General features: G+C 44.7%; 2 protein-coding genes across 4 annotated transcripts in view; one reads left to right on the top strand and one right to left on the bottom strand.

Moving 5' to 3' along the window:
• Window positions 1-778: 778 nt before the first annotated feature.
• Window positions 779-15,861, bottom strand: LOC138680550 (uncharacterized). The gene is made up of 8 exons (XM_069767908.1): window positions 14,579-15,861; window positions 9,748-9,806; window positions 9,602-9,676; window positions 2,563-2,637; window positions 2,345-2,431; window positions 2,065-2,275; window positions 1,821-1,977; window positions 779-1,705 (listed from the first exon to the last, which is right to left on the bottom strand). The coding sequence occupies exons 3-8, from the start codon at window positions 9,644-9,646 to the stop codon at window positions 1,435-1,437; spliced, it is 846 nt and encodes a 281-aa protein (XP_069624009.1). The 5' UTR covers window positions 9,647-9,676; window positions 9,748-9,806; window positions 14,579-15,861; the 3' UTR covers window positions 779-1,434.
• A 35-nt stretch (window positions 15,862-15,896) lies between these two features.
• ZBTB7A (zinc finger and BTB domain containing 7A) overlaps window positions 15,897-20,259 on the top strand; it is a 615,087-nt gene continuing 610,724 nt past the window's right edge. For 2 of the 3 annotated variants that reach the window (XM_069767897.1, XM_069767903.1), the window contains exon 1: window positions 16,275-16,534. The gene's annotated coding sequence lies outside the window, so the exon portion shown is untranslated. Of the gene's footprint in view, window positions 15,989-16,274; window positions 16,535-20,259 lie in introns of those variants that run through there. The other variant, XM_069767900.1, reaches the window with a different exon arrangement.

Consider the following 20,259-nt stretch of genomic DNA (forward strand, 5'->3'; position numbering starts at 1 on the left):
CAATGCACCACCTGCTTATTATTGAACTTCCACAAACAAGTGCTGTGTGCACGTGGGATCAAGTTTTGCTGGATTTCCTCGTTAAGTACTGTGTGCATTTCTACTTCACTTCTGCTGGATCCTCAAGTTTAAGTACTGTGTGCATTTCCACTAATAATCTACTGGACTTCCTTGTCAAGTCTCTTGTTTGCCCCTTCGTCACATCTTTGCTGGACTGGTTCATATAAGCGGTCGCGTCCCGCTATTCACTGTGCTGTGATTACCATATTGTGCTGAGCACCTCGTTTCAATTGCAGGAATATTTGTGTTAGTTTTGTTTGCTTTTCTGTTTTGTTTAAATACATCTTTTACTGCAGCTTTGCTCTCAGACTGGTTTTATCCCACGCTATCAGATTCCTTAGTACCTATATATTGTTACAGTCAGACAACCTTGTGTGACTATCAAAGCAACTCTGTTCGTACCGCAGTTGCGGTTTCCAGAATGAGGGACAACTTCGCTAATTATTTCATGTCACCTGTTTGAGATGTTTCTTTGATGTCTATGTCAATATGTTACGAATTTCTTGACACCAAGTTTTACTTAGTTCCCTAAAGTTTGGTCTGTTTTATAATAAACCAAACATGTTTTATACCTTGTCAACGTGTGTTATGTTTTTGTACCTTTTTTTTTTTCTTACCATACTTAAATGAAGACACTTAACAATAAAGTAGTTTTTAAACAAAAACAAATTTTATTTTACATATTATAAAACTTTTTTTTAACCTTTTTGGGGTAAAATATATATATATATATTTTTTTTTTGTGTGTTAAACCCATTTTGTTAAAAAAACATTTCTTTAAGGGTTTTAAAAAGTTTTAATACACAAAATTGCCAAACATAAGTTTACAGATCAGTAAATTGTGGGGTAGAGATACTAACGGAGAGGCTGGAAGGTTGGACCACGTCGATAGTGGGGGAAAGCCTACTGGTTTGGGGTTGATCTGTAGTGGAAGGGGGGAAAAAACATGAGGCTGAGCAGGGAGGTCAGGTTGGACAGGGGGTGGTGTTGGGGTAGGTGTAAAACTAAACGGGGAAGGAAAATTTGACAGGGAAGGAAACAGTGGGGAGGATGTTGGGAATTGGGCCTGGGCTGGGAATTGGGCCTGGGTTGGGAAACGACAAGTGGTTTGGAAAGGGTTGTTAGGAGAGACAGTGGCTGTGTGGGGAGGTGTGGGAGTTGGAAGGGCTTGGGTGATGGCCTGCACTAGAGCAGCATGGCAGCCTTGCATCTGCTGGTCAAGAGTCAGCTTTTCCATGCTCCTGAGCATTGATTGAAAAAAAAGGTTATTTCGAGATTCCCTTGCATCCAAATGCAGCCTATTCAAGCGACTGCTGAGTTCACTGATGCTTTTATTCACCATGCTGAACCCAACAGTCACTTGCTGACCCGAACCTAATGGTGTTCTAGAGGTGGCGGGATCAGAGGAGTGGGGTAAAGGGATGCTAACTCGTCACCAGCAGCTTCAAGTAACGAAGTCTGCGATGATGCTCCAGCACTGGCGGATGTTGATGTGGATGGGGCAGAGGTACCGGAAGTGAGGGAAGGGCCAGACGAGGGGTCAGAGGGGTGGGGTCTACCGACGTGGCCCATGGTGGCGGACTCCTGTGGGATCGCTCCAGAGGGGTCCAAGGTAGAAGCAGGCTCCCGAGTGCTACAGAAGGTGCTGTGAAATAATAGAAAAAAAATAATATATTGATAGGAAAAAGCCATGCCTGAAACAAAAAAAAAGTTAGACAGGTAATCATGGTGAATTATTAAAAGGGCTGTTGAATATTTACCTTCTTCTCAACATTGTTTCCCGGAGGAATGACAGGGCACAGCTATATTTGTACTGTGGCCTGCGTCCTCTCAATGCACTCGGGGCTTGCATCTCCTTGTTAAACTCCCTTTTGAAGAGATCCTTGAGTGACTGCCACCGCTTCATAACCCTTTCAACTGTAAAGAGAAGAATGAAATAAAAAAATGGGTTAATTACAACACATTCCGTCCTGCTACAGAAATTACTGAAATGTGACTACTTACGTTCTCGAGTATGCTGCCTTGGATAAAGGTCCTCCCAGTTGGCCACAATGTTCACGCATATTTGCTCCCAGAGCTGACGTGTTACAAACTGATCGGCATGGCTGCGGTCAGCCATGTTCCACAGCGGCTCCCGCTCGCGGACCGCCTCGATGAGGCGGTCCACATCTAGTCCCATTTCCCCAACATCTGAGTCGGGAACACACTGTGAATACTGTGAAAAGAGCAAAAAAACTAGTACACTGAAACACAAAACTACCAAGAGAAAAAAGAAAAAACTTACTGCTGGCTGACCGCTGCGGCGACTACGACGCAGACTCTGGGAGCGGCTGGGAGGACCTTCATGGTGTTGGCCAGAATGCGCAGCAGACTAAAAAAAAAGCAACATGAATTATGTTGGATGTAGGCATATGTTGTATGTGTACTGTGATGTATGATGATCTGTTTTGTATGTGTTGGGTGCACTGTGATGTGTGAAGCAACAGTTTCGACACAACTTACACTCTGTGCGCCTGCTCCTAGCGTTTCTCCTCCCATCCAGTCTCCTTCTGAGAGGCCCTCGGCTGCTTCAGTTTCCTGTGAAAACATAATTAATGCATATAGTGTTTAACGGAAATTTTAACAAGAACACCAAAAAAAAAGTTTTTTTACTTACCGGTAATAGGATTTTACATAGTCCACGACAGCACCCCTACGAGAGAGGGGATCTGCCCAACATCTGGACAGGAACCTACAAGTTAAAAAAGGGGCGGTCCCCCTCACCCTCCAGTTTGTGTTCCAGAGTATCAAGGGATACCGCCATTGAATCAGTACATGATAAAAACACCTTAAACAAAACTAATACCATCACCTCTATAGAGTGATCTCTAAAGGCACACCTTCCAATAGAGTGCAAGAATAAGTAATTAAATACAATGGGGGGGCATGTACGGGTGCTGTCGTGGACTCTGTAAAATCCTATTACCGGTAAGTAAAAACTGGTTTTCCTATCGCCACGAAAGCACCCCTACGAGAGACTTTCAAAGACTATTTAACTGGGAGGGACCACAGCACTAAGTACTGAACGGCCAAAGTGTAAGCTGGAATTAGCAGATAGATCAAGGCGATAGTGCTTATAAAAGGTGGAAGGTGATGACCAAGTTGCCGCCTTACATATCATATCAATGGGGAAATATGCCTTCTCCGCTCAAGATGGCACCATAGCCCGAGTGGAGTGCGCCTTGATGCCCTCTGGTGGTGTCTCCCCTTTGGCAGAATAAGCAAGACATATCTCATCCCTAATCCATCTAGCGATAGAACTCTTCGTGACACTTGAACCTTTCCTTTGATTCTGAAAAGAAACAAACAAAGCCCTACTCTGTCTCCAGCTTTGTGTCCTATTCAAATACTCTAATACTGCTCTCTTAACATCTAGAGTAAGACATTTTTGCTCCTGTTCTGACTCTGGATTCTCATAAAAGGATGGTAGGTATATCTCCTGGCTTCTATGAAATCTAGATGCTACCTTTTGCAAGTATGCGGGATCTGGTTTTAAGACAATTTTGTCCTGGACGATTACTAGATAGGGAGGATCAACTGATAACGCTTGGATATCACTAACCCTCCTGGCAGATGTTAATGCTAACAGTAGAGCTGTCTTTAGGGTCAAACTTTTTATTGGAATAGACTCCAACAGTTCGAAAGGAGGTTCAGTTAATGCTTCTAGCACTAAATTTAGATCCCAAGGGGGCAATCTTGCAATATGAACCGTGTTACAACGCTGACGCTTATACTAGATTCCTTGATAGGGCGTTGATCCATGGAACTAGTCTGATTGCCGTATGTGGAGTCGGGAAGGAATTTTTTCCACAAAGTGGATCTTACTATTTGCCACATGGTTTTTTTTGCCTTCCTCTGGATCAACATGTTAGGGTATGTTAGGTTAGGCTATGGGTTGAACTAGATGGACTTAAAGTCTTCCTTCAACCTTAGTAGTAACTATGACATGCTTTAAAAAATCTAGCAACCCATCTATTCCCAGCTACGTCACTGTTATATAAGGCCCCTAAGGCTGAAATGTGGACTTTCAGCGTGTTAACTGCCAAACCCAATTCCCAGCCCTTCTGTAAGAATTCCAAAATGGCCGGAATTTGAACTTTGTCTGTTAGGGGTTGTTGATGGAACGTAAGGAATTTCTTCCAAATTCTAGAATAGATCCTTGTAGTGACCTCCTTCCAGCTTTTTAACAAGGTGGATATCAAAGCTTTGGAAAAACCTCTTTCCCTGAGAAGCTCCCTTTCCAGTTCCATGCCATCAAATGAAGAGTCTTTAAATTGGGATGATGAAATGGACCTTGAGAAAGGAGCCCCGGACAACTGGCAACACCCAAGGATTGGTCACTGACATTGCTCTGAGGAGAGAGAACCAAGGCCTCCTGAGCCAAAAGGGGGCAATTAGAATTATTCTCGCTCTCTCCTCCCTGATCTTCCTGAGAACTATCGGGATCAAGCACATTGGGGGAAATGCATACGCTAGCGGAAAGTCCCAACGGACCCGAAGGGAATCTACTACGCACGGTTGGTCTGCTACCTGGAGAGATGCAAACTCCCTGACCTTCCTGTTTTCTTTAGTGGCAAACAGATCTATTACGGGTAATCCCCAGAGCCTGACTATCTGTTTGAATATCCGTTTGTCTAGAGACCATTCTCCCTGCCAAAGGGAATGACGACTGAGATAGTCCGCCTCTATATTGAGGTCTCCTTTTATGTGAATTGCCAACAGGGAAGGAAAGTGACTCTCGGCCAAGGACCGTATCTCTGCTGTAGTAGACATCAGGGATTGCGATCTTGTCCCTCCTTGATGATTGAGGTAGGCTACTACCGTCATATTGTCGGTCTGTACTCTTACATGCGAATCCTTCAGGGATGGTAGCAAGTGAAGGAGAGCATGTTTGACTGCTGAGAGTTCTTTTAAATTTGACCAGCTTTGGGATTCTAGACCCGACCACCGCCCTTGGGTCAGAATCTCCCCCAAGTGGGCTCTCCAACCAAATGGACTGGCATCGGTTGTAACTATCCTGTCTGGTATGATACTCCACTGAACTCCCCTTGACAGATGACGCAAGCTGAGCCACCATTTTAGATCATGAAGGGTGGCTGGTGATAATCTGAGTTTCCCATCTAGGAAACCTTGAAGCTCTTTTTCTGCCTGGAGGATCTCAAACTGTAGCATACGAGTATGAGCTTGAGCCCACCTCACAGCTGGTATACATGCTGTCAGTGACCCTAGTAGGGACATTGCATCTCTCAATTTTAAATTCGGCTCCTTTCTTACAGCCGTGACTTTGCGAACAATCTTCTGCTTTTTGTCCTCGGGTAGAAAAGATGACTGATCTTCTGAACTTAGAAGAATCCCTAGACAAATCTGACACCTGGCAGGTTCTAGTCTTGATTTTTCTACGTTGATTGTCCAACCGAGTTCCTGTAGGGACGATATCATGGCATTTACACGGGCCTTACACTGACAAATCAAATTTCCAACCATCAAAAAATCGTCTAAATAGGGTATCACAAGGGTGTCCTTTTCCTTAACATGGGCCATTACTTCTGAAATAATTTTAGTAAATATCCTAGGTGCCATTGACAGGCCAAAAGGCATTGCTTGAAATTGAAAATGCCTAACCTGATGGTTTACCCACACTGCCATCCTGAGGAACTGTTGGTGAGCTTTGTGAACTGGCAGATGATACTATGCATCTTTTAGATCTAGTACCGACATGTAGCACCTAGTAACCAAAAGTTTAGTTGTTGATTTAATTGTTTCCATCTTAAAAGCGCGATATTGAAGAAATCTATTTAATTTACGCAAATTTATGATAGTCCTAAAGGGCCCGTCAGGTTTAGAAATAAAAAATAGCGGAGAATAAAATCCTGTCTTCTCCTGGTGTTTTGGAACTTTTTCAATAACCCGCTTCTTAAGTAACTGTTGAATCTCTATTTTTAGGGCTTGTTGTTGTGCTAGAGAAGCAAGCGAAGAAGTCAATACAAAATGATCTGGGGGAATCTTCAAAAATTCCAACCTCACTCCCGACGCAACTACCCCCAATATCCAGGCACTAGAAGTTATTTCAGTCCATTTATTGAGGAAGAATTTCAATCTACCCCCCATTGGTAGACTTGATCTATCTATAATTGCGTCTGCGTCTTGAAGAAGATGAGGGGTTTCCATAGTATCCACCTTTTTTCTTTTGTTCCGCTGGTTCCAAATCACGACTGTATCCTTGCTGGTCTGATTGAAATCTTCTGAAAGGTCCGCGTTTTCTTAAGGCATTCCTAAAGGTGGGATTAAACACTTTAGGAAATCCCTTCTTCCTATCCTCTGCCTTCGCAGGGATATCATCCAGTACCGAGCCAAATAGGTACTCTCCCCTACATGGAATGGTGCACAACTTGGCTCTAACCTCAGCATCCCCTTTCCAGGTCTTAAGCCAAAGTGCCCGCCAGGCTGCATTTGAAACACCAGCTGATCTTGCCGCTGGTTTCAAAGAGTCTATTGAAGCATCCGCTAAATAAGCTACTCCCTCTGATCTGGGTCAGGGAATCCAACAACTTTTCTCTAGGAACCTTCGCCTTAAGTTGTTCTTCTAGCTGACTCACCCAGACCATAACAGATCTGGCAGTACAGGTACCAGCGATCGCGGGTTTAAAGGCTCCCGAAGATGATTCCCACACTTTCTTCAGGAACATGTCCGCCTTTCTGTCTGATGGATCCTTAAGGAGTCCCACATCCTCTGGTGGTAGCGAAGCTGATTTTGAGGTAGAGGCCACTGCCGCGTCCACTTTAGGGATCTTTATCCACTGAGATAAGAGGTCATCATCAAAGGGGTATCTTCTTTTTGCAGCAGATGGTAAGAACCCTTTATCCTGCATATCCCACTCACGTCTGACCAGATCCTTAATCGTGTCCACCACCGGGAAAGTTTTACGATTCCTCTGGCACAGCCCCGCAAACATAATCTCCTGGGTAGATTTTGCTTCTTTATTTTCTGCGACACCCTTAGTTGCTCGATCTGCTTTGACTAGGGTTTCCATATTCTCCATAGAAAAACAAGGCATTCCCTCCTCCATCAGGAGGATGGCGAGGAGCTCTCTGAACATTCGCCTTGCTGTAAGGAAAGGCTTGAATCAGACATCATATCCATCCTGCTTTTTTCATGCCGTCTTGATTTAAGGGAACATCTTATTTCTTCCCTAATAACTTCCCTCAAATTTGATGTACGTACAGTTGTAGCTAAAAGCATTGACACCCCTGCAATTCTGTCAGATAATACTCAGCTTCTTCCTGAAAATGATTGCAAACACAAATTTTTTGTTATTATTATCTTCATTTAATTTGTCTTAAATGAAAAAACACAAAAATATTTGTCCTTAAGCCAAATAGGATATAATTCCACACCAAACATAAAAAAGGGGGTCGACAAAAGTATTGGCACACTTGCAGCCAGTTGACATGGATTAAAGTTGACTCAACCTCTGTCCTGTGTCCTTGTGTGTACCACATTGAGCATGGAGAAAAGAAAGAAGACCAAAGAACTGTCTGAGGACTTTGGAAACCAAATTGTGAGGAAGCATGAGCAATCTCAAGGCTACAAGTCCATCTCCAAAGACCTGAATGTTCCTGTGTCTACCATGTGCAGTGTCATCAAGAAGTTTAAAGCCCATGGCACTGTGGCTAACCTCCCTAGATGTGGACGGAAGAGAAAAATTGACAAGAGATTTCAACGCAAGATTGTGCGGATGTTGGATAAAGAACCTCGACTAACAACCAAACAAGTTCAAGCTGCCCTGCAGTCCGAGGGTACAACAGTGTCAACCCGTACTATCCATCGGCGTCTGATTGAAAAGGGACTGTATGGTAGGAGACCCAGGAAGACCCCACTTCTTACCCTCAGACATAAAAAAGCCAGGCTGGAGTTTGCCAAAACTTACCTGAAAAAGCCTAAAACGTTTTGGAAGAATGTTCTCTGGTCAGATGATACAAAAGTAGAGCTTTTTGGGCAAAGGCATCAACATAGAGTTTACAGGAGAAAAAAAGAGGCATTCAAAGAAAAGAACACGGTCCCTACAATCAAACATGGCGGAGATTCCCTGATGTTTTGGGGTTGCTTTGCTGCCTCAGGCACTGGACTGCTTGACCGTGTGCATGGCTTCATGAAGTCTGAAGACTACCAACAAATTTTGCAGCATAATGTAGGGCCCAGTGTGAGAAAGCTGGGTCTCCCTCAGAGGTTATGGGTCTTCCAGCAGGACAATGACCCAAAACACACTTCAAAAAGCACTAGAAAATGGTTTGAGAGAAAGCACTGGAGACGTCTGAGGTGGCCAGCAATGAGTCCAGACCTGAATCCAATAGAACACCTGTGGAGAGATCTAAAAATGGCAGTCTGGAGAAGGCACCCTTCAAATATCAGGGACCTGAAGCATTTTGCCAAAGAAGAATGGTCTAAAATTCCAGCAGAGCATTGTAAGAAACTCATTGATGGTTACCGGAAGAGGTTGGTCGCAGTTATTTTGGCTAAAGGTTGTGCAAGCAAGTATTAGGCTGAGGGTGCCAATACTTTTGTCTAGCCCATTTTGGGAGTTTTGTGTGAAATGATCAATGTTTTGCTTTTTGCTTCATTCTCTTTTGTGTTTTTTCATTTAAGACAAATTAAATGAAGATAATAATACCAAAGAATTTGTGATTGCAATCATTTTCAGGAAGAAACTGAGTATTATCTGACAGAATTGCAGGGGAGTCAATACTTTTGGCCACAACTGTAGAAGGGCTTCTTCTTCCAAAGTACGGCAGATACAAGCCTGACACAGTTTCTTTATATAACTGTCCGGCAATGGTTCCTTGCACAAAGCACACTGTTTATGCTTTGACTTTGTAACCTTTTTACCCTATAACAAAGCATAGCACAAAACAGCACAATCAGCTACTGGGCTGGAATTCAACACTCACCCCAGCTGAAGAAAATGGAGTACCGGTCTCTGAGGAGGTGAGGTGCCACATGACGTCGGGTTGCCAGACTCCTGCTGCCCGCGTACCATGTCACTGCTGCTTGACTGACTGCTGCTCTTCCTTTGCTGCTCTGTCAGCTGCAAGTGTTCGGCGTCCCCAATTGAGGACATGTTGCCGCACACATTCACCCTCCAGCGGCTCTGCTTTTTGTATTTGCCGTGCGCCTTCTCCCGGCCTACCCCGGAAGTAGACTAAGCACTTCCGGGTCACAAGCGCCGACATCCTCTTCAGAAGTGTCGCGCTTCACGAGCCTGTGACCCAGGGCGGCATTCCCCGACCCCTGGGAACGCATCTCCGCTCCGACCAGACGAGGGGGTTCTACAAGCAGTACACCCCCGACGCTGCTTCCGGTGCCCCAGATTCTGTCGTTCTCTCTGGAGGGCAAGGAGGACCGCCCCTTTTTTAACCTGTAGGTTCCTGTCCGGATGGTGGGCGGATCCCCTCTCTCGTAGGGGTGCTGTCGTGGCGATAGGAAAATAAAAAAATTGTCAATTACCTCACTACGCAGACGCTGTGGAGGAGGGCTCCTAGAAGAAGACATTTTCTGCTGACTCTGTGGTCTCTGGTGTATCTGCAAGTATAAAGACACTTGTAAGCTACTATACAAATTAAATTACAAGCTTTGTGGTTTTTAATACTTACATCAGGAAACTGTCTGACTGGCACGGTGGTCCCTGCTGTCCTGGTGGTACCTGATGGATCTGTAAGTATAAAGAATGTATACTTAGACCCACAAACCCCCCAAACTAGCTAATGTAAAAGATTTAAAAATCACCCTGCTCAAATGATCAGAGCAATGTTCAAGCAGGCAAACAAAGTTTAGTGAAACAACCCCAAAAAATAGACCCAAGGAAAACCAGTCTGAGCTGGATAACCTAGTTCAATAATATGCGCAAGCTGTAAAACCATTTCCCCCACCCAAAAAAACAAAACAAAAAAACCCTCATGTAAAATTGAAATGGCTAAACACCAGTTGAAAATGTATTGAAAAGATCCCTTTAAAAAATTACTAAAAATAAAATAAACCTCTTAAAAAATTTCATTAACCTTTTAGATTAAAAATTAAATCCTCAACCAACTCTGTATTGCATGTGTGTATATTTGAGGGATCGTGCTCATAACATAGTAAGGCCAAAAACAATCACGACAGAGAATATTAGTATATAATTATTTATTTATTAAGTAACGGTTATCAGGTCATAAAATTACAATAATTAAAAACCAAAAAAATTTAATATATATGTATATACTAGTGCCCATATCTATATGGCTGCCATCATATATATACCCGTAAAGACTTTTTATATATCTAAAAAACACCCATTGTAGTTTATCAGAGAAATGTTTTTTAGATACAGTGCCTACAAGTAGTATTCAACCCCCTGCAGATTTAGGTTTACACATTTGGAATTAACTTGGCATTGTGACATTTGGACTGTAGATCAGCCTGGAAGTGTGAAATGCACTGCAGCAAAAAAGAATGTTATTTCTTTTTTTTTACATTGTGAAAAGTCTTTTCAGAGGGTCATTTATTATTGAACCCCTCAACCCACCAGAATTCTGTTTGGTTCCCCTAAAGTATTAAGAAGTAGTTCAGGCACAAAGAACAATGAGCTTCACATATTTGGATTAATTATCTCTTTTTCCAGCCTTTTCTGACTATTTAAGACCCTCCCCAAACTTGTGAACAGCACTCATACATGGTCAACATGGGAAAGACAAAAGAGCATTCCAAGGCCATCAGAGACAAGATCGTGGAGGGTCACAAGGCTGGCAAGGGGTACAAAACCCATTTTAAGGAGTTGGGCCTACCTGTCTCCACTGTTGGGAGCATCATCCGGAAGTGGAAGGCTTATGGAACTACTGTTAGCCTTCCACGGCTTGGACAGCCTTTGAAAGTTTCCTCCCATGCCGAGGCCAGGCTTGTCCGAAGAGTCAAGGCTAACCCAAGGACAACAAAAAAGGAGCTCCGGGGAGATCTCATGGCAGTGGGGACATTGGTTTCAGTCATTACCATAAGTAACATACTCTACTGCAATGGTCTCCGTTCCAGACGGGCCCGTAAGGTACCTTTACTTTCAAAGCGTCATGTCAAGGCTCGTCTACAGTTTGCTCATGATCACTTGGAGGACTCTGAGACTGACTGGTTCAAGGTTCTCTGGTCTGATGAGACCAAGATCTTTGGTGCCAACCACACACGTGACGTTTGGAGACTGGATGGCACTGCATACGACCCCAAGAATACCATCCCTACAGTCAAGCATGGTGGTGGCAGCATCATGCTGTGGGGCTGTTTCTCAGCCAAGGGGCCTGGCCATCTGGTCCGCATCCATGGGAAGATGGATAGCACGGCCTACCTGGAGATTTTGGCCAAGAACCTCCATCAAGGATCTTAAGATGGGTCGTCATTTCATCTTCCAACAAGACAATGACCCAAAGCACACAGCCAAGAAAATCAAGGCCTGGTTCAAGAGGCAAAAAATCAAGGTGTTGCAGTGGCCTAGTCTCCTGACCTTAACCCAATTGAAAACTTGTGGAAGGAGCTCAAGATTAAAGTCCACATGAGACACCCAAAGAACCTAGATAACTTGGAGAAGATCTGCATGGAGGAGTGGGCCAAGATAATTCCAGAGACCTGTGCCGGCCTGATCAGGTCTTATAAAAGACGATTATTAGCTGTAATTGCAAACAGAGGTTATTGCACAAAATATTAAACCTAGGGGTTGAATAATAATTGACCCACACTTTTATGTTTAAGATTTATGCATCTGTTAATAAATCCTGCTCTTGTTTGAAGTTTGAAGGCTCTAACTTTTTTGCATCTTATTAAACCTGCTAAATCTGCAGGGGGTTGAATACTACTTGTAGGTACTGTATATAAAAAGTCTTTACGTATATATATAAAAAAATGCTTATGATGGCAGCCATATAGATATGGGCACTAGTATATTATATACATATATATTAAATTATTCTTGTTTTTAATTATTGTAATTTTATGATCTGATAACCATTACTTAATAAATAAATAAATAATTATATACCGTATATACTCGAGTATAAGCCGAGATTTTCAGCCCAGCAGGGGAGGGGGAGCGGGGGCTGTGTAATTATACTTACCTACTCCCGGCGCGGTCCCTGCAGTCCCTGCTTCTTTCAGCGCTGCATCTTCTTCCTGTACTGAGGTCACATGGTACCGCTCATTAAAGTAATGAATATGCGGCTCCACCTCCCATAGAGGTGGAGCCGCATATTCATTACTGTAATGATCGGTAACTGTGACCGCTCAATACAGGAAGATGCAGCGCTGGAAGAAGCAGGGACTGCAGTGGACCGCGCCAGGAGCAGGTAAGTATACGGGGAGGCGAGTGCTGCGCGATATTTACCGCTCCTCGTTCCGGTGCGGCTCCGTCTCCAGCGTCCTCTGGCAGTGACGCTTAGGTCAGAGGGCGCGGTGACTTAGTCAGTGCGCGCCCTCTGCTGAGCGTAAGTGCAGGAGACGGAGCCGCACGAGGAGGCGGTAAATATTGAAAGCGCCGGCGTCCTGAGCGAAGAGAGGTGAGTGTGTTATTTTTTTTATTGCAGCAGCAGCATTATATATGGCACAGCTTTATATGGAGCATCTATGGGGCAATAATCAACGGTGCAGAGCATTCTATATGGCACAACTTTATATGGAGCATCTATGGGGCCATAATGAACGGTGTAGAGCATTCTATATGGGGCACAGCTTTCTATGGAGCATCTATGGGGCCATAATGAACAGTGCAGAGCATTCTATATGGGGCACAGCTTTCTATGGAGCATCTATGGGGCCATAATGAACAATGCAGAGCATTATATATGGCACAGCTTTATATGGAGTATCTATGGGGCCATAATGAACGGTGCAGAGCATTATATATGGGACACAGCTTTCTATGGAGTATCTATGGGGCCATAATGAACGGTGCAGAGCATTATATATGGGGCACAGCTTTCTATGGGGCCATAATGAATGATGCAGAGCATTATATATGGCACAGCTTTATATGGAGCATCTATGGGGCCATAAAGAACGGTGCAGAGCAATATATATGGGACACAGCTTTCTATGGAGCATCTATGGGGCCATAATGAACGGTGCAGAGCATTCTATATGGCACAGCTTTATATAGAGCATCTATGGGGCCATAATGAACGGTGCAGAGCATTCTATATGGCACAGCTTTATAAGGAGCATCTATGGGGCCATAATGAACGGTGCAGAGAATTATATATGGCACAGCTTTATATTGGGCCATAATGAACGGTGCAGAGCATTATATATGGCACAGCTTTATATGGAGCATCTATGGGGCCATAATGAACGGTGCAGAGAATTATATATGGCACAGCTTTCTATGGAGCCATAATGAACGGTGCAGAGAATTATATATGGCACAGCTTTATATTGGGCCATAAAGAACGGTGCAGAGCATTATATGTGGCACAGCTTTATATGGCACATCTATGGGGCAATAATGAACAATATGGAGCATTATATGGGGCACAGCTTTATATGGAGCATCTATGGGGCAATAATGAATGGTATGGAGCATCTATTTTTATTTTTTAAATTCACCGGTAGCTGCTGCATTTTCCTCCCTAGGCTTATACTCGAGTCAATAAGTTTTCCCAGTTTTTTGTGGCAAAATTAGGGGGGTCGGCTTATACTCGAGTAACTACGGTACTTATATTCTCTGTTGTGATTGTTTATGGCCTTACTATGTTATGAGCACGATCCCTCTAGTCCTCTGTAGTGCTACACTACATTATTGACACACTTGGTGATTTCTGGGTATCTCTCTATATTCATATAGTCTGTTTTAATTAATTATACCCTACAAGGTACCTTGGTATCACTAGTGTGTTTTATTAATTACTAATGTGTGTACATTTGTACATACACCACACTTCAAAATTAACCTTTATGAAATGATACTACGGACATTTTGAATTAAAAATTTTTAATATTTTTTTTTTTTATTTTAATTTTTTTACCATCACAATAGGAGCTACAATGCTCTTTATTTTAAATACAAGTAAATTAACTGTAAATGTTTTCAACAATAAAATAAAAAAAATTAAATAAAAAAACAAACACACATGCAAGACACACGCTCACACCACCATTACACACACACTGAAACCACATGCTGCACACACAACACTACTTGTTAAATACATCACAGTAAAAAAAACATGCACGCGCACGCACCCAGACGCAAGCACACATGCACACGCACAAAAGCACACAGGCGCACGCACAATGCATGCACACGCACAGAAGCGCACAAATGCACGCACAATGCATGCACACGCACGAAAGCACACAGGCACACGCAAACACACACAGATGCACACACATGCACGAAAGCACACACAAACACACAGATGCACACACAGACACACGTACGCACATACAGACGCACGCAAAAATAGCAGGACTCACACTGGCTGGCAGGCCTCTGGCTGGACGCTGACTGGCTTCTGGCTGGACGCTGACTGGACTGCTTCTGGCTGGACGCTGACTGGACAACTTCTGGCTGGACGCTGACTGGACGGCTTCTGGCTGGACGCTGACTGGACAGCTTCTGGCTGGACGCTGACTGGACAGCTTCTGGCTGGACGCTAACTGGACGGCTTCTGGCTGGACGCTGGCTGGCTTCTGGCTGGACGCTGACTGGACGGCTTCTGGCTGGACGCTAACTGGACGGCTTCTGGCTGGACGCTGAATGGATGGCTTCTGGCTGGACGCTGACTGGACGGCTTCTGGCTGGACGCTGACTGGATGGCTTCTGGCTGGACGCTGACTGGATGGCTTCTGGCTGGATGGCCTCAGGCTGGATGCTGGCTTCTGGCTGGACGCTGGCTGGATGGCTTCTGGCTGGACGCTGACTGGATGGCTTCTGGCTGGATGGCCTCAGGCTGGATGCTGGCTTCTGGCTGGACGCTGACTGGATGGCTTCTGGCTGGACGCTGACTGGATGGCTTCTGGCTGGATGGCCTCAGGCTGGATGTTGGCTTCTGGCTGGACGCTGGCTGGATGGCTTCTGGCTGGACGCTGACTGGATGGCTTCTGGCTGGATGGCCTCAGGCTGGATGCTGGCTTCTGGCTGGACGCTGACTGGATGGCTTCTGGCTGGACGCTGACTGGATGGCTTCTGGCTGGATGCTGGCTTCTGGCTGGACGCTGGCTGGATGGCTTCTGGCTGGACGCTGACTGGATGGCTTCTGGCTGGATGGCGGCTTCTGGCTGGATGCTGACTGGATGGCTTCTGGCTGGATGGCCTCAGGCTTGGGCCTGTCTGGTGAATTGGCTACAAAATCCTGATTCTGAGCATGCTCAGTGTAAAAAGACGTATTTCAGCGCTGGTACTCTCTTCCTGATTGCTGTGAGGTCGCGCTGGGTTACTCCCTTCTCCACTACACTTCCGTTGTCTGCCGGCCGTCACAATGCGTTTTGTGAAAAAAAACGCATCCTGCAAATTTGTCAACAGGATGCGTTTTTTTACCCCATAGACTTGAATTAGCAACGGATCGCAATGTATGGCCACACGTTTCGTCCGTCGTGCACTGGATCCGTCGGAATTTGGCGACACGTCGTCTGGAAAAAACGTTCAATGTAACATTTTTTGTCTGCATCGGTAAAACGTGCCACAACGGATCCTGCGTCCATAGGCTTCCATTCTAGCCAACGACGTGTGCCGCAGGATCCATCGTGGCACGACGGAAGTGTAGTGGAGAAGGGAGTAACCCAGCGCGACCTCACAGCAATCAGGAAGAGAGTAGCAGAGCGGCTGCGCAGGGGCCTACTCTATGCACAACGCCTGGACACTCAGATCTACCTCCCCAGCAGCAGGTAGGCAGCTGCGCACGCCCACAACCTAGGTGGTGCCAGCTAGAAGCTGTGGCCAAAGCATCATCCTCCCGCCTGCACAGCTGAAGGCGACATGACCCGATCGCACAAGCGTGAGCTGTTAGTACCGGTCGCTGCCCAGTTATGTGATAGCAGACATACGCCACTACGGGCCGGGCACTAGTGACAGCTACGGAGTATCTGGGACTTTTAGTCCCCGCACTGTTGCAGCGCTGCGTGCATATGACAGGTCCCTTCTGGACTGCATATCCCAAGGTGCAGTGCAAATGACAAGCAAAGCTAATGCTATACTTGATAAGCGGGGCCGATGACAACCCTGTACCTCGTCCAATAGGAACGCACGAGGGGCGGGGCTATGAGAGCAGGCTCCTGTTTCTTGTGCGGCTTATTAACCCTTCCCTCGCTACTACTGCTCGGTTGCTTGCCTTCAATCACTTTCTAGGCAGTTGTCAGCGCAGATGGCGGCCTTCAGCTAAGCATAAGCAGACACAGGGCTCGCGCTATGACACGCTTGTTTGCGTTGGTTTGGTACGTATACATATCCCGTGTAAGCAGACGGAGCTTTTTAAGGCGTCTCCATGCCGGAGTAGGGGTCCTGTCAGCCCCTCACCGTACAGCTGGAGAGCTGGAAGCCCCTGTGTCCAGCCATGTAGGCTGCTGGGCAGGCCAGGACTGGCCCAGTAGGGGCACAGGTCCTGCTTGGCTTCAGTAATCATCTGCTATTATGAGATGATCAAATGGCACAAAGGCCTGGGCTTGGAAAGGTTATACCAAGCTAACCCTGCGCCAGTAGGAGAGGCCTCATGGGCACATTGCGCCCTGTGCCAGTTACAGGGTGGGGCAGCTGGTGTCAGGGTGAGTATCCTGCTTGCTGCAGTGTATCGGGGGCATCCAGAGGCCTGGTACAGTACAAGGGGAACAGCTGACTCTTGGGGGCAGTATAAATGACCACAAGGCTGGTTGAAGATAATGCGTTATTGTAGAATTCATTGTATCCTTTTGCAGCCTCCCAAATGATTGACAAACCTGATCACTGCTTTATCATCAAGTCAGCATTAAGGACAGTCAATCAGCCAGTGTGAAAGAACCCTATGGGCACATTCACACTCCTGTGATCCAGTTCTTATGTTGACAAACATCAGGTTCAAGTGTTTCCATTGTCCCATTCTCATCCATTTTTTGTGGATCACCCATGCCAAGCTTGAGGCTGCTTTAAAAGTGGATGTAGCACTGAAGCCATCCATTTTTTTGCATCCACAAAAACAGACGTGCGAATTATCATTAGTTAAATGTCTAGCTAGCTAGTGTGGATAATAATGAGGATGCTTCCAAACATGATTAAAGCTAATTACTACAAAGTATCTTATTTATTTAAAAGGAATTTCTCACCAGATTATTGCTATGCAATGTATGTGAGAGCAGCATGACATATTGACAGAGACCCTGACTCCAGTGATGTGACACTTAATGGTCTACATGTTGTCATTTTGATAAATCTGTTTTATCTGCTGCAAATCTACCCGTTTTCTGAATGTTGAGGGTTTATAACTGTCCCCACCACTGATTCACAGCATTCTGTGTACATTGTTGGAAAACTGCTACTCAGTGTGTTGAAACACATAACCAAGTAACTGACACATCCCTGTAATCACGCACTCTGCCCTTTCATCATGGTGCACTCAGATTGCGTAGCAAAAACCCTGCTGACAGATTCCCATTAAAGGGAACCTGTCACCCCGTTTTTTCAATATGACATAAAAATAGCGTTCAATAGGGCCTGAGCTCTGCCTTACATTAGTGCCTTTATTATCCCTTGATTCCCCACCTTTGCTGCCAAAATACCTTAGTAAACTCGCCGTTTTCGGCTGTCAATCACCTTGGTCCGGTCCGATGGGCTGTGCCTAATCTCCGATTCTCCCCACGTCCGGCTTTTCACTGAGAATCTTCTTCCCAGCGTTGTATTTAGCACCTGCGCATTAAAGTGTCATCTCGCGCCTGCGCAGTATGCTTTGCCCAACTGTGGGCAAAGCATACAACACATCATTGCACATGCACGGGTTTTTCACTGTAACCTCTGTGCCCCGGAAGTCTCGATATGCAAATTTGCATACTGAGACTTCAGGAGCACAGAGGTTACAGTAAAAAACCGGCGCATGCGCAATGATGTATTGTATGCTTTGCCCACAGTTGAGCAATACATACTGCACATGCGGTAGCGGCAAATGCACTGCGCAAACACAAAACATGAGCGCGATCTGTGTTATTCACAGATCGAGTTACGTCTGACAAGCCGAGGAGCGGGGGAGAGACAGCGATTAGGCACAGCCCATCAGACCGTACCAAGGTGATTGACAGCAGAAAACGGCGAGTTTACTAGGGTATTTTGGCAGCAAAGGTGGGGAATCAAGGGACAATAAAGGGGCACTATTGTAAAGCACAGCTCAGGCCCTATTAAACGCTATTTTTATCTCATTGAAAAAACGGGGTGACTGGTTCCCTTTAAAAGCTACAGTGGCATGTAAGTTTGTGCACCGCTGGTCAAAATTACTCTTAGGCCGGCGTCACACGCAGCGTATGAAAATACGGTCCGTATATTACGGCCGTAATACGCTGAAAAGTCCCGAAAATAGTGGTCCGTAGCTCCTCCATAGGCAGGGTGTTTCACCGTTTATTGCGCATGGCATCCTCCGTATGTAATCCGTATGTCATCCGTACTGCGTGTTTTTATCGCAGGCTTGCAAAACCGACATACGGCTACACAAGGGATCCATGTGTAAAAAAACAACAACAAAAAACAAACAAAAAACATGTACTGTGTATATATATATATATATATATATATATATATATATATATATATATATATATATATATATATATATATATATATATATATATATATATATATATATATATATAATCAGTAGACACATATATGTATATATATTAATATTTCATCCAGCGCGATATAGCAGAAATCTCCTTCCTAAATCCGACATAATATGAGACATGGTTTACATACAGTAAACCATCTCATATCCCCATTTTTCTTGCATATTCCACACTACTAATGTTAGTAGTGTAGAAAACATACGAAAAAGACAAGAGTCTAAATTCCCAAATATGACTGGAACATATATAAATAATCACTGATGCCATGTGGTTCGTTTTTTGAAAAAGTATAAATACAATTTTATTCATATAACATCATAACAAAACAACACAGGCCATGACTTCGTGCAAGGATAAAAACAAAATCACTGGACAAGTATGACAGAGATGACGCATGCTAGTGGTGACCGATTATCCATATAACTCAGGCTATGTTAAGTGGTACCAGAAAATGAACTCACTGACAGAAGTGGAAAGCCCGAGTAACCACATAAAAAAATGGGCAAGCAAACCATAAAATGCCCCCTCCCACAGGATGTACTATATTAGCAAAAATAGCATAAGTGTAGCATAACTAAGTATGGACACCCATGGGGGGAAAGGAAAAAAAAAAAAAAAAGGGCTAAAGTACTATGCATATGTGGCCAAAGTATTGCTTACCCATAGGATAATGCCAGTCACCACAAGTTACCCCAACGCGCGTTTCGCTGCTTCTTCTTCAGGGGGCAGTGTGGAAATGTGCATAATCTGGACCTTAAATACCCCTCCAAGCACTCAGGACCATCTTCCCCTGACGAAGCCGTACGGGTTACGGCGATACGCGTTGGGTCGCGCCCCGCTCCCATTTTCATCTGGGACCCCCTCCTGGTTGGTATTTCCCTCCTTTGTTGGCCTGCGAGCCTTACCGTTACCATGGCCTGTATACTGGCGTTGTGCTACTTTGGGTGCACACGGGACTAGGGCCGTGTTATACATTTTTCTATCTGTGCCGGCCTGGTTACTGGCCTTCTATGGGCTATGGTGGCTTGCCCCTTGGGTATATTTCAGAGCATAACCAATTTCCCATTATAGGTTTATATTGGTCTGAGTAGGATATATGTTAGCCACTAAATTATTTGTGGCTGTGTCTCTGCTCTGTTATATGGTCATTTTTAGGAGGTTGTATATATCTGCCATTTCATATGCATTTGCATTTGTCTACATGTTTTTGATAACTATTATATATTTATATCCATATTTTCTGTTATTTTGCATTTATTTTGTAATTAATCATGTATTTGTAGGGGGTCCATGAGTGGGGTGCTCTTGTGCTGTTTTTACTTATGTTTTATATGTGTTTTTTGCTGTTTTTGGAGTACCCA

The sequence above is a fragment of the Ranitomeya imitator genome, chromosome 1, assembly GCF_032444005.1.
Source record: "Ranitomeya imitator isolate aRanImi1 chromosome 1, aRanImi1.pri, whole genome shotgun sequence".
Taxonomy (NCBI): domain Eukaryota; kingdom Metazoa; phylum Chordata; class Amphibia; order Anura; family Dendrobatidae; genus Ranitomeya; species Ranitomeya imitator.

Bases quoted from the DNA above. Each gene is read 5' to 3' on its own strand.
- LOC138680550 (XM_069767908.1), bottom strand. From the start codon at position 9,646: ATGTCTTCTTCTAGGAGCCCTCCTCCACAGCGTCTGCGTAGTGAG. The intron at 2,276-2,344 runs GTAAGTTTTTTC...CTCTTTTCACAG, and splicing joins GCCGCAGCGGTCAGCCAGCA to TATTCACAGTGTGTTCCCGA. The intron at 1,978-2,064 runs GTAAGTAGTCAC...TTCTCTTTACAG, and splicing joins AAGGCAGCATACTCGAGAAC to TTGAAAGGGTTATGAAGCGG.